This window comes from Harpia harpyja, chromosome 21 (assembly GCF_026419915.1).
Source record: "Harpia harpyja isolate bHarHar1 chromosome 21, bHarHar1 primary haplotype, whole genome shotgun sequence".
Classification (NCBI taxonomy): domain Eukaryota; kingdom Metazoa; phylum Chordata; class Aves; order Accipitriformes; family Accipitridae; genus Harpia; species Harpia harpyja.
This window is the reverse complement of record NC_068960.1, coordinates 17,352,221-17,365,791: the sequence shown is the minus strand read 5'-3', so window position 1 is coordinate 17,365,791 and position 13,571 is coordinate 17,352,221. Positions and strand designations below refer to the sequence as shown.

At 37.3% G+C, this 13,571-nt stretch overlaps 1 protein-coding gene across 7 annotated transcripts in view; it reads left to right on the top strand.

The window, feature by feature from the left end:
• CREBBP (CREB binding protein) overlaps positions 1-13,571 on the top strand; it is a 98,993-nt gene that overhangs the window by 71,783 nt on the left and 13,639 nt on the right. For 5 of the 7 annotated variants that reach the window (XM_052773421.1, XM_052773419.1, XM_052773417.1 and 2 more), the window contains 7 exons: positions 42-281; positions 764-852; positions 6,313-6,423; positions 7,192-7,248; positions 8,546-8,623; positions 9,118-9,185; positions 13,283-13,433. In XM_052773421.1, the coding sequence (XP_052629381.1) occupies positions 42-281; positions 764-852; positions 6,313-6,423; positions 7,192-7,248; positions 8,546-8,623; positions 9,118-9,185; positions 13,283-13,433 (794 nt within the window). The remainder of the gene's footprint in view (positions 1-41; positions 282-763; positions 853-6,312; positions 6,424-7,191; positions 7,249-8,545; positions 8,624-9,117; positions 9,186-13,282; positions 13,434-13,571) is intronic. The other 2 variants (XM_052773420.1, XM_052773418.1) reach the window with 1 other exon arrangement.

The following is a 13,571-nucleotide window of genomic DNA, read 5'->3' as shown; positions in this document are numbered from 1 at the left end:
TGACATCTTAAAAATAAAGGTTTTTGTGTGTGTGTTTAAAGGACTACTTTGACATTGTGAAGAATCCTATGGATCTTTCAACCATTAAACGTAAATTGGATACTGGCCAGTACCAAGAACCCTGGCAGTACGTGGATGATGTTTGGCTAATGTTTAACAATGCCTGGCTTTACAATCGCAAGACTTCCAGGGTCTATAAGTTTTGCACTAAACTTGCGGAGGTGTTTGAACAAGAAATTGATCCTGTTATGCAATCACTTGGCTACTGTTGTGGGCGCAAGGTATGTATTCCAGGGATGGAGTTGTATTCTTCCCAAGAGCCAAGCTAGATTAATCAGATAAAACATGTGCTTTGTACTCCTTTTTTAAAAACTGAAATACTGAATGAAAGGTTTGTTAAAAGTTTGGCTTTATTATAAGCATGCTAAGAGCTAAAAAAGGTAGATAGCATCCTTCTTGCTGCTATTCTATTATTATTGTTGCATTTTTCTCCCTTGGAGAACACCTCTTTTGGTCATAAGCAATACTAAAATGTTTGCTTGTTTCCCATGTACGTTGTAGGTGGTTAGAAGGTCAGCTATTTAGCTTATATAGTTAATAATTGTAATTAAATTGAGAGCTGTGCTAATATATTTACAATAGCTTGGAATAGTGTGATAAACATAATGTATTATGATATCTGTAAGCATCAGGTTTGCCTAATAGATACTTGATTAGCATGAGATTACATTTTAAAGCTTCTTTTTTCACCATTGTTTTGCAGTATGAGTTTTCTCCACAGACCTTGTGCTGCTATGGCAAGCAGTTGTGTACTATTCCTCGTGATGCTGCCTACTACAGTTACCAGAATAGGTAAGTCCTTGACTTTGGCTTTTTTTCCTTATTCAGGAAGTGAGATCCTTTGAGTTCTCTGCACATAAAAAGGAGGATGATTATTAACTTTTTCTTCCCTTTGTCAGCAAGTCAGGAAAAAATTATTTTTATATCTTTGCATGCTGTCCTTTTGCAGGTGACACTGTAGTTTCCTGTACTGCAGCTTAATACACACTGTACTTAAGTGCTTGCTATTAGCTAGGCTGCACCATGCATCAGTTAAGTGGAACTGAAGTTGTCCACGTTTTCCACAAAAAGAGTAGCAGGGCTTGCTGGAGGGAGAAGGGCAGAACTGCAAAAAGGCACTGAGAAATCATGTTACCTTGTTCTGGGAGCATTGTAAAAATACACAGGTTTGTTTTCAAATTAGTGTCAGAATTTGCAAAGTAAAGGGTACAGTGATTCATTGCAAGACTTTATATTCTCTCTTCCTAGTTAGTACTTACTTCTATTTAAATTAGTTTTGAATTAGCATTGAAAACTACCCAGAGATTCCATGAGAAGCTATGAAAACACTAGTTTTTATTATTTTTTAATTACTATTAGGATTTGGTGTTTGTGTGATTATTAAACAATTGTTATAATATTAATTTTCCATTTAATGCTTAAATCAACAGTGCTATAATAACAAAGCAAACTTAGAACTTGGCTTTGGTTTCTTAGATGTTCCCCCCACCAACAAAAAAAATGCAAAACATACGTGGGCTAAGACACAAACTTCCTTTTCCCTGTTTAAAACAAATTTATGAATTGCTTGGCAGTCTGTAAGTCTTGCCAACTTTGAAGTGCACAGCGGGCTGTTGTCTGACTGAAGTTAGAGAACTAATTCAGACAGTTGGTGCTCGCCTTTAGTCTCTCTTAGGGCGATCCCTACATCACCAAACGTGCTGTATGATGCTGCAAGACTGTTGTGTACCACCAAGCTGGAGCAGCACAGTGTGGGAGATGAAAATGGGTTGTCTTACGTTATATGTTGGGTCTTAGGTGACCTTTGTGAGGCAAATAGTATTGATGCAGAGGAATGTAAATTCACGAGCTCTCATAAAAGGTTTTATACAGCCGCTGTGAACTCCGAAAAAAGTCAGTCGGAAGAGAAATAAAGCAATTAAAATACGTTTAAAGGGATAATACTTCAGTACTAGAAGTGGGGGGAAAAATAACCCTTAAATACCAACTCTGTGTGGTAGAATTTCAAATACTTTTCATATTATGCATCCAGGTAGTACTGTATTTTAAAAGAATGGCAACTTCAAAAATAATTGAAGAGGAGGTCATTTTCTTTCAGTTATACGTTTCCTATTTAAGTTAGTATTAAATCATTTGGATTACTCTGTGGAAGGCAATGTTAGTTGCTAGCAAGAAGTCCAGGGTTGATGGGGCAGTGGGTTCCTCTGGACTCCTGGACTCGGTGATGCAATATTTTAGTTTCCTACCTGTTATACATGTGATAATCCATTTACACTGAGTTTAGTCTAAAAGGGTAGTAATAAAAGGGAGGTGATTTGTCTAAGTGTCAGTAGGCCAGGAATAGAACAGAAGTAGGTGTAGATTTCTGTTCATCCAGATGTCTTGAGAAAGGGTTAGGGTTTTGGAATTTGGGGTGGTTAGGGAGGGGCGGGGGGGGGGCTTTCAGGTTTTCTATTTCAGGCCAAGTAAATTGAGCGATGAATGGGGCTTTTTTGGGTTGGGTTTTTTGACATATTTCTAAAGATCAATCACTGTATTTTTAAGTGCATTTGGACTATCAGATCATAGAAAGCCCTTATTCGTCAGCTGTATTGCTCTAAAACAGTCAAATTAACTGTTTCCTGTGACAGTGATCTTCAAATCTCAGATTTTTTCTTAACTGAGTAGCAAACTAGTGAAAAACAAATTCTGTGGTTCCAGCAGATCCTTAATTGGTCATACGTTTTTGATTTTGTCCATTTATGGAACAGACAAAATTGGATGTACTTAAAGTCCAGTGTATTGCATAACTAAATTACAACTAAGAATATTTAGGCACCATTGAATAAATGAACTCTGGCACTACAGTTCAATGATTAAAAGTTAATTATTTGGTATAGAGCTGTTTGGCTTCCATAATAAGGCAGAAGTTTAGGTTAAAGTAAGTGTTCAGAAAATATACTTCATGCGTGAATATCCAGTTGAGAAAACTGATTGGTATTTCATATCAGTACTAGCATCCAATTACTAATTTAGAATTTCCTTTGAATGCACTTAATTACAGTTGGAAATTTACCTGTTAATGCAGAGATTGAGCATTTTCTGGACTTCGGTATTGAACCATAGTTTTACTCTTTGATAAACGGGAATCAGTCACCTGAACAGTCTGCATTTGAAAAGGTTTTCATTTTTGATGTGTTGCGATAAGTACATTCTTTGGATTTTCTATGACTGTTATAACTAGAATATTGTATGCTTTCTATGGGTTTTGTTGAATATTTGTAGTGACATGCAAAAATCAGTGAATTACAAGCAAATCTCTGTTTCTGAGGGTCCATATTCATAATAAGTTATAGCTATTGTTTCACCTTTGTTATTTTATGGACAAATATTCATGATCTTTAGGTGATTCATTTTCACTATATTTCAATTTTTATTTCCTCATTTTAATATCATGAATTAAGGCTTGACTCTTGCTAGTGTTAGGCTTCAGTTCTGCAGCACGTAAAATCCTGTGCTCCCCTTCAGATCTGTGGATCACTGGAGCACGTGCTTAACACTGCTGAACCAAAGCACTCATCCCTGTGAGACTGAGCTTCCTGCAGCCGCAGCGTGAGCAGAGGGTGAAATATCTGTGCTGGTGGAGCTAGTTAGATTTCTGCAGTGTAACTTAAATCCAGTATCAAAGGCAGCCTCATTGCTCAGTTTCATGAGTGCTTTGAGAGCCCATAAATTATTCTAAAAATGGATCAGAATTAACCTTTTCTTGGATTGTTTAAATGTAGCAAAGTATTAATAGGAGCCTTGACCATGGATTTTTCTGGCTACACACTCCTGTGTTTCAGTCCTTCCCAATCTGACTCTTAAAATGAGCATCCTTGTTAGTAAGGAAAATACTTAGCGGGTTTTGTTAATTGAAGAAAAATTTAAAGAAGCACATTATAGAAAAAAAGGACATGAACAATGTGTAAAAGGATATAAAATTCTGAACCTGTTATGTTTGGTGGGGGGGGGAGTTTTAAATTATTAGATGATGCTGTATCAATTTAGGGGTATGGGGTGAGGGGCAAGTTAAGTCAGTGTAAATGAGATGCGCAGTGTCAGTATCTGCTCCTGAAATTCTCTTGTAATACTGCTCTGTAATAACCATGATATATTTATCACTCCCAATGATTACAAATTAATGGAATACTTTTTTTTTTTTTTTTTTTTCTCCTGGTCTTGTTCTGTTACATTATCAGCTCCAAAAGCCTTGGTTTTCCTTGGGAGGGTGATGTCTTTAATCCTAGTTGAGCTGACCCAGGAGAAGTCACTTGCAGTTTAACTTGTGGTAGGCTGGCAAGCAGCCCTCCAGGCAGAGAGCATGGCATTTTAGCTCACATGGTTGCTATCAAAGTTGCAGCTGCCCTGCTGGTAAGATGGATTATGGGGATATCTCAGTATGGGCTATATTAGCTAGAATAAAATACACCTTTCTCCTGTGTCAATCCCACGGTAGAGGGGAGTATTCAATGTGCTGCTGCATTTAAGTGGTTCTTGGCTAGCAGAGTAGCTCTTGAAGCCTGAGCCAGCTGGCAGACTTTGCAGAAGTTTTCAGGCTCTTGTAAATTATGCTATGGTAACATGGACCTGGCTCCAGCCTGGGGAGGACGCAGATTGCTCCGCAGAACATCTTTCCCCGATTCACTGGGCGCTGTTGAAGGACCCGCTCCTGCTTGCTTGCACTGTGTTTCACAAGTATTTAGAAAACATGTAGTGGTGATGCGATGGCCCGTGCGTGTTGCAGGAGGAAATTCTGATCAGTACATTGCAATAAGTGCCTATAAGTGTTTTTGGTTGTCTCCAGGAAAGCACAGCCTTGGAGATCTGTCACCTGGATTACAGTAGTTTAAGTGTATGAGTACATGTTTGAAGGGGCAAGCTGCCATATTGATTAATCTCCATCCCTTAAGTTGTTGGTTCATTGTAACATTGAGTCTCGTTTGATGCCTTTTATACTTACCATTTGTACAGTTCTAGTGTTTGAGTACTAAAACTGCGTTTTACTGTACTGCCGTTGCTGCTTATACTTTCTCACTCTTGATCCTTTATTTTGATGATCCTTTGTGGCCTTCCTGCATTTTACAGCTGTGGCCTCTCTTTGTTACCTTTGTTCATGTGTGAATTCATATCCTTTCCAAACATTTAGCCTCTTTTTTTTTAATGACCCTGACAACTTTGGTTCCAGTTCATCTGAAACAAACAAACAAAAAAACCCACCAAAAAAAAAAAAATCTGTGTAACTTTGATTTTATTTTTTTTCAAATGCAGATTGTATTTTCATAGAGTTGTATTCCAATTTACTCAGCTTGGTTTGTTAAACTGCAGTATTGGTTTTGCTGAGTATAACTTGGATTGGCTCTTGGTCTGGTGACCAAAAATTGTACCTAGTCTCATATTCAATTTGTAAAGCTTAATTCCGCATTTTTAATGTACCTGATAAATATATTGTATGTATGTACAATATTTAATGTTGTTCACATATATACATATATTGTACTTATATAGATAAATGGCTGGAAACTCTGACCCATAATTGCATTTCTGTTAAATGTTTGTCTAGAGTATGGATTTGGTTTCATTTATATTAAATAATATGAGCTGAGCAATTGGTCACATTTAATCTTCTAGTCAAATAACTTTTGAATTTCATATTTTTGTAGATTTTTTTTCAATACCAAGTGTTTCTGCTTTTAGAGTTTTTACTGACAATCAGTAAACGCTTTCAGCATGTTTTCTAATTACTTAAATCTGTAATAAATGTGTTCTTAAAGCTTTTTAACAGGCTATTTTTTTACCCAAAGGAAACTGAATCAGTCACAAGCCTGGAATCAAAGAGCATTTTTTCCTAAGTAATGCAAATCAAATCCAAATTCTTAAATTTGAAGTCTATACAAACGTAGCGCTTGGTAGCTACTTCATGAATCCTCCTCAAATTTTGAATTTGACGCCCGACGACTTGTTAGTAATGTATAAAATGAGACCGAATGCTAATCTGTGCTTTGCCTTGGCTTTCTGCTCTGTGTTGTCTTGGTGTTTGCGTCTTACCTCTTACGTCTGTGCTGTTTGTTCCCTCCCCTGTTCTCTAATCCTGCCCTCCCCTCCCTCTGTTCCTCCTCATTGTCCACACTGACCCATCAATCAACCAACAACGCCCCCCCTTTCGTCGTGGTGATCTGCCCTGCTCTGGTTGGTGGCTCCGTGCTTGGGTGGCTGTATGTTGTGCTGGACCAGTTCACCCAAATATGGCCTTCTTGCTGACAGGTATCACTTCTGTGAGAAGTGTTTCACTGAAATCCAGGGGGAGAATGTCACCCTGGGTGATGACCCTTCCCAGCCTCAAACGTAAGTTGCTTCCTTTCTTCTGCATGCTGCCTTTTTAGATGGGAGAGGTGATGTGTAGTCCTGATTTGATAGCAAAACCCTGTGGCCGGTGGTGGTGTTCATGGGGAAATGTCTACTTTATTACTAATAGGAGATTTTACAGTAACAGATGATTAACAGTTGTTACTGTGTTGGGCCTATTAGCCTGCCGAACAATATAGCTTGTGTCCGGTTGCGCTAGTCAAGAGCTGCCCGTAGACTGGTGCAGAGGGTGGCAGACACTAGATAATGTGATTGGAGCGGGGGGGTGGGGGGGTGGAAGCTGTGTCAATAAATGTCAGTAATTCATTACCTTTTCAAATGAAAGACTTCAGCTAACTCTGATGTCTCACCTTTTTAAGTACAGCTTTTGCGTATGAAACCAAGGGCTTGTTTTTAACCTGACCAGAAAATAAGATGCTCTAAGATTGGAGGAATACAAGCTGGTTTGGAAGGTGGTTGCTTTACTGATGGTAGCTTCCCTTGTTCTTTATGATTTTAAATTTATGTGTATGCTTGGGTATCTCTTATTTTGCTTTTAATTTACACAGAAAGTGAAATGGGAAAAATATTTTCTGTAGCTTAAAATAAAATAAACTGAATTGTTTTCTCTGAATAGAAAATAAATACTGATATGCTTTCTTCTGACTTGAGGTTTGCTCATTTGCTGCAATTCAGAAAAGCATAATACTGTCTCAGCCTCTGATATAAAGGTACTACTGAGTTTTCATATTAACTCTTTGTCTCTAGAACCATCTCTAAGGATCAGTTTGAAAAGAAGAAAAACGATACACTAGATCCAGAGCCGTAAGTACCAGGCTGTTGTTTTTCTTGAGATAATCTTATCACTTTCACTTGTCCTTTAACCAGCACTTCAGAAACTAGGCAGTGAATAAAGAAGTCTTCCTTTTATGTCCACCTCTGCCCAAACATGCTTGCAGAATCTTTATCTAGAGTTTGTAGCACAACATGCAAACTTGATGTCTACCATTGATATCTGAGAGGAAAATGTGAGCCTGTTTTAATGGCAGTTTCTAGTTCTGTTTATTTGGGTAATTCCTTAGGTGTATTCTGCAAGGTGCTGTGCAGCTGGCTGAAAATAGCCCTCCGTCCTACAGAGCCTTTCACATCAAGCCCTGAGTACCTGTGGGGGAGTTCTGCATTTTCCTCTTCTGGTTTAGCTAGGCTTCTAAAACATGTTTTTCTCTTCACCCAAGTGCTTAGCCCACTTGAAAGAGCCATCCTCCTTCCTTCGGTTTATTACCCTTGAGAAGTTCAGCAAAAGCCAAGCTGAACATTCTTTAGTAGCACTGTGCTGCTTTTCCTGCTGTCCTTAACTAACTGAAACAAGACTTTATCTTACTGCTCCTTTGTTCTCTGGCAGTTTGATATGTAATACATTTTGATTCCTTTTCTCATCTTTGCAAATACTAAATAGAGCTCCTCCCCTAGACCTTTAAAGGTAGACTTCTGAGGTACACCTCAGTGCATTTGGCTTCGTAACCAGTGTTGCAGTCTTGACTGGGAAAACTTCTAACAGTTTTCCCATCCAAAAAAAGAATTTTGATGTACTATTTTGAAAAACAAACAAACAAACAAAAAAACCTACAGCAGACCCATGCAGGCAAAGACAAGCTAATACATGTTTTCTTGGCACAGTGATTCACGAATTACTAGTTTTTACATTTACAGTAAGTTGAGCAACCATTTAGTCAGCTTGTGGTTGTTGCAACAATTGAAAATTAAATCCATAGAGGTACTGTTGAGCAGAATTCGTTGAAGCTGGGAAAACTCAGAACTCTGCTTAGAAGAGGATAAAAAAGATCTGGAAAAAGTTGTGCTTGAAAGCTCATTTCACATTTTTAAACTAGTACTTTTACAATTTTTATAATATATATATATATCTCTCTCTTATTTGCACATGAGATTAATGGATGTATATCGGAAGCTATTCTAATGAGTATTTTTTTTAAACTAACACATAAATCGGGCCTGCCGAAGTTGATTCAGTTCTTAGCAGAGGGTTGAAAGTCCTTTCTTGCTGAATTCTGGAAAATTACTTGCCTAACAACAAAAGTGACTGGCTGCTGTTTCTTCTTCTCAGGTTTGTTGACTGCAAAGAGTGTGGTCGGAAGATGCACCAGATTTGTGTATTACATTATGATATTATTTGGCCTTCAGGGTAAGATGTTTGTTAGGTTTTTACCCCTCGTACAGTAAGACCAATGTAGTTTATATAATTAAGACTTTCTGCCTTTGCTCTTTAATATGCAGTCCCTGCCCTTTAAGAACTGAATACAAAAGGACAAAGCCTTTCAGAATAAAATACTTTTTTTGGTGTTTGGGGTCTCATTTCAGTATATTCAGATGAAAATGTGCTTGAAACCAACTTGTTCATATATGCAGGTTTCTGTGGTTTCTTTCTAACTACTAAATGGAAGCTGGTTGGAGGTAAGTTTGTATACTACAGCACACAACTGCAGGTGTAACTGCTTGGCAGAATTAAATCAGCTCATAAAGGCTTTAAGTCCCTCAAAAATGGAGAGATACAAGCTGTTCAAATCCAGAGAAAAATATATTGTACTCTGACATTTACATTATGGGTTCAAACATTGGGCTTAAGCTAGCCAGTAATGGGTTTATGCTAAGTTTTTGGCAATTTTTTTTTCTTAATAGGTTTGTCTGTGATAATTGTCTGAAGAAAACTGGTAGAACACGCAAAGAAAACAAATTCAGTGCTAAAAGTGAGTTTAATATTTCTGGTTTTTATCTTCAACTTTCATCTTCTCCCTGCCACCCCTATTAGCTTTTTGATTGAGACTTTCTGTTGTCATGATAGATGGTACAGGAACATTTGCAAAATGGGGAGTAGTGTAGCCCAAGGCTTTAGTAGCTGTCAGAATTTTAATCAACATTTTAAAGACCTGCTCTTTATGAGTTTGTGGTCAGTCTTAATGCTGCTTGAGGTATTTGGCATCTATGTCCTTATTTTTCTAAGATTAAAAAAAAAAAAGAAAAGAAAAGGCGGGGGGACAGGACAAGAGAACCATCAGGCTGCATGCACTATACTGGCTATATTTAGACATGTTTCCATGTAGTGTTGAAACTGGTAAATTATTGTCACCTCTGTGCCCTTCCAATAACATGTAGTAACAAGTTGTACTGCATTTCAGGTGTACTGTGGTAGTGCCAAGTACTAATGTATTTGAAGAGCTTTTCTTGCTTCTAGAGTGGACTGTGGTATAAGAACTGTCTGCTGGAATAAGTAACCAATTGTACTACATGTCTGGATTTTCTTGGAAATAAGCATTGTCATAATCTTGTTGAAATGTGCACTAAACAGAGTGCCAAAAGCTTCCAGGTCAAGTTGTCTCGGTCTCCTTAGTCATCCTTACACAGGCATTCTTTGCATGCATTTAGCATCAGGGAACATAATTTGATAACTTTTACCCATCAGTGTTTGGGAGGGGGAAGAGTAGGGCCTAGCATTGGAAATACAGTGTCAGTGGCATAAAGTAGAAAACTAAAGTGAGTGTAGAAACCAAGAGGGTGATTCAGACACTTGAACAACTAGAACTTGCAGGTACACCCGATTCCTCCCTTGTTGTTCTTTGGTCCTTGGAGGTTCTGGGCATTACCTTGTCATACTGTGACTTTGCAAGCCTGAATCTTCCAAATTGTAATAAAGGAGTGGTTTTGCATTAAATGTAACTTCTTGATAACTTTGCGTATGGTTGATTGCATAAGAGATTTGAAGGGGGATAGTTTGGAGATGATAATGCTGTATGAGACATATTAGGTTACAGTAATCAAAACGGTCTCTAGAGTAACTTGACGCATGCAAGATAGTATTGTTAAAAAAGATTAAAATTAGTCTCATTAAAGACAGATTAAGATTGTAAGAGAACATTAATAAAATGATGAAATAAAAATGTAGTTTTAGATAACCATTTTAAATAGATGTCTCTTCTATTATATGCTGACTTTACAGCATATATTGATGTAAATTAGCTTAGCGATTCCTTGGATGTCTGCAGTTCTGTGACATTGCTTAAAGTTTGAGTAACCAGCCATTTGGTTCAAGATAACCATTCTGTTCTTTGGGGATCTGGATAGGGAAATAATGGTGCTTTTTCCTTTCCATTGATCTCCTTTTCTTGCTCCTTTTCCTTCTTCTTTCCCTGCTGTTTGGCCATCTTGGGGGGTTTTTTCCCATGATGATTTGAGTCCTGCTGCCAGCTGTAATCCACTGGTGGGCTCAGGTCTTGAGATCAGTTTCCTTTAGTAGTGCTCTAGGGGAAGCACAAGAACAGGGAACGAAAGCCTACTCTTGTTGTCAAAATGTTGGTCTTACTACTGACCTAAAAACAAACATGAGCAATGAAAGTTTGAAATGTTAACATGTTTCCTCTCCCCCTCCCTCCCCATAAAAACCTTTACTTACTGAATTGCCATCAATATTTCTGTGCTCTCTCAAGCATGCTGGCACAATGCTAATAATCAAGATAGCACATCCCTCAGCTACAAACTATTGCTCAGCTGTTGTAGTAACATTCATGTTCCTAATGTATATCAAGTAAAATTGGTTATCTTAACCACATTGCAAGTAAGTTGCATAAAGCTGACTGATAGCATGCCAAATATAACCTAGAAACCAGTGTACAGCTGGATTATACTGTGAAATTCCTAACTTTGGAAGTATTTTTCTTACTAAGAAAATCTACAAATATTACTTAGCCAGTAGCTGATGCAGAGATGTTCAAAGACAAAAGATATCCTGACAAATAAATCACCCAAAGTAGTTTCCTGACAAAAAAGTCACAGTAAGCCAGAAGTCTGACTTTCTTCCTATCTGTCTGATTACTCATCCAGTAACAAATGTCTGGCCATTGCTACTGCAACAAAACTTCTGTACTCAAGCAGCCTGAAAGCCTTCTGTGTTTTTACTGGTTTGGATGCCTTTTTTCAAGTTTGCACTGCAGTTTTCATTGAGACCTGAGCTTTTATTGGAAGTACATACATTAGAGGTATCCAAGAACCAAATCCGGTTGCTTTCTAAAAGAATTTGCACATTGTAATAGATCAAAATATGCGGCTTTTAGATCCTTTCCTTATGATGCATGTAATCTTAATGCTGCCTATTTCTTTCACCTTCTTATCTGGTCTTTTTTTTGTTTGTTTTTCAAGTCTTAATGTATTGCAACATAAGGAAGGAAGCAGATATCCTTTGGTTGCTTAGCATTGGAAAGATGATAAAATGAAAACACAAGAAGACAGTAGAGTTAACTAAAATGGCTTTCTAAAAATGTACCAACTCATCAGCTGAAATGGAGCCATTTCTTTTTTTTCTGTTTGGCTTCAGAGAAATCAACAAAATGAAACAATTTCTTCAGAAAGTATTTGTGAATTTCCTTTAAAATCAACCCCCTTCTATTGGATTTCTATTGGAAAGCCCAATATATTGTATTGGGCTGGGAAGCACTGGGAAAGGACAGTGTATTGGAATTGGTAAAGGGCATAGTGTATTTTTACTTTAATGTGCCTTTAAATTTAATTATTGGCTCCCAGGTAAATGCTATTTAGGCATGTTGTGCTAGTTATAACCACAGAATCTCACTGGACAAGGGGACAGACTAAAAGATACAAAACAAGATTGACATGTTTGGCAATTTCTATAGACTAATTGTAAAATAAAATCTTAAGTATATAAGTCCCTTAAAGCAAGATCTTCCTTTGAGTATATGTGGCTTTTTTTCCCCAGTATTGGAGGTTAAAATAATATTTAGCATAGATGCTTCACTGCAGCGTTCTGTATGCAGGCTCAGTAGTCAGGAAGAAGAACCAACACCCTTGTATCAGTAGCCAAATAACAACTGAAAAATGAAGCAATGGAGAGCTGAAAATTAAATGCATTTTAATAAAACGAACATCTGTAGATTACACCATCTTTTTTCCACTTTGGAAAAGATAGCAGATTGACCATAAAAATGAAGTAGAAATACTAGTTGATAAAATAAGTACAGCAGGATAAGAGAAGTAGTCATAAATCTTCAAGTCAAAACAGTGTACTACTTCTGTTTTCTTAATTTAAACCAAAATCTTCATCTTAATTTCTGTAATTTGTGGTGGATTTATTTGAAAACCATCACATCCTGTAATACTACAAAAACAGCTATCCCCACAAAAGCTAATAGTAAATGTAAAGACTGAGAGAGGGGATCCAGACAATATGTGGACTTGAACTTTTAAAGACCTCTATCGCTGTGCAAGAACTATTTAAGCTTTATGCAGAGATTACTGTAACTGTTCAATCTAAAAGCTCTCTTGAAAAGAAGAGAAAAGAAAAAGCAATGAAATCTCCATTGAAGTCAAAAGGCTTTTCATTTCTGTTGATTTGCTTTCCTTTGCTTGAAAAGGTGTGGCATTGAGCCAGATCTATAAAGTGATGTAATCTCTGTCAAACAGCCAGATAGTGTTTTTGTTAGGAGAAAACATTTGCAGTGTTCATAAAGTAAGCCTGCAAATTTAAAAATGCGATGTAAAGCCTTCTTTGTTAGTTCACTTACTGAGTAATTTTCCCACTATAGTGGTTTTAGCTTCCACGATAGGGTGTGACTACTTAGGGCTTGAGTAAAAACATGGATGGTTTTGCTTTTTTAATTTTGGCTGCATAAATGAAACCACCAAATCTTCACATGGAGGTAAAACAAAGGGAAAAAAGCCCACTTCTATACAGAGAAGCAAGCTGAAAGACCTTACGAGCATGGTAACACCCTGAACTTAACAGCGATTTCTCCAGTATTAATGTTTCCGTTGTCATGTTGTCCCTCTTCATTTCTAGGGCTACAGACTACACGTTTAGGAAACCATTTGGAAGATAGAGTAAACAAATTTTTGCGGCGACAGAATCATCCTGAAGCTGGAGAGGTCTTTGTCAGAGTAGTAGCAAGTTCAGATAAGACAGTAGAAGTTAAACCAGGAATGAAATCCAGGTTAGTTCTATTAATTACAGTAAATGAGATCTTGATTTTTTTTTTTTTTTATTTTTAAGTCTCCCTGCATAAATACTGCAAAACTGTGCCAATTTGCATCTTAATCCCTTTGCACATTTTTGAAACTTAGGTATGAGT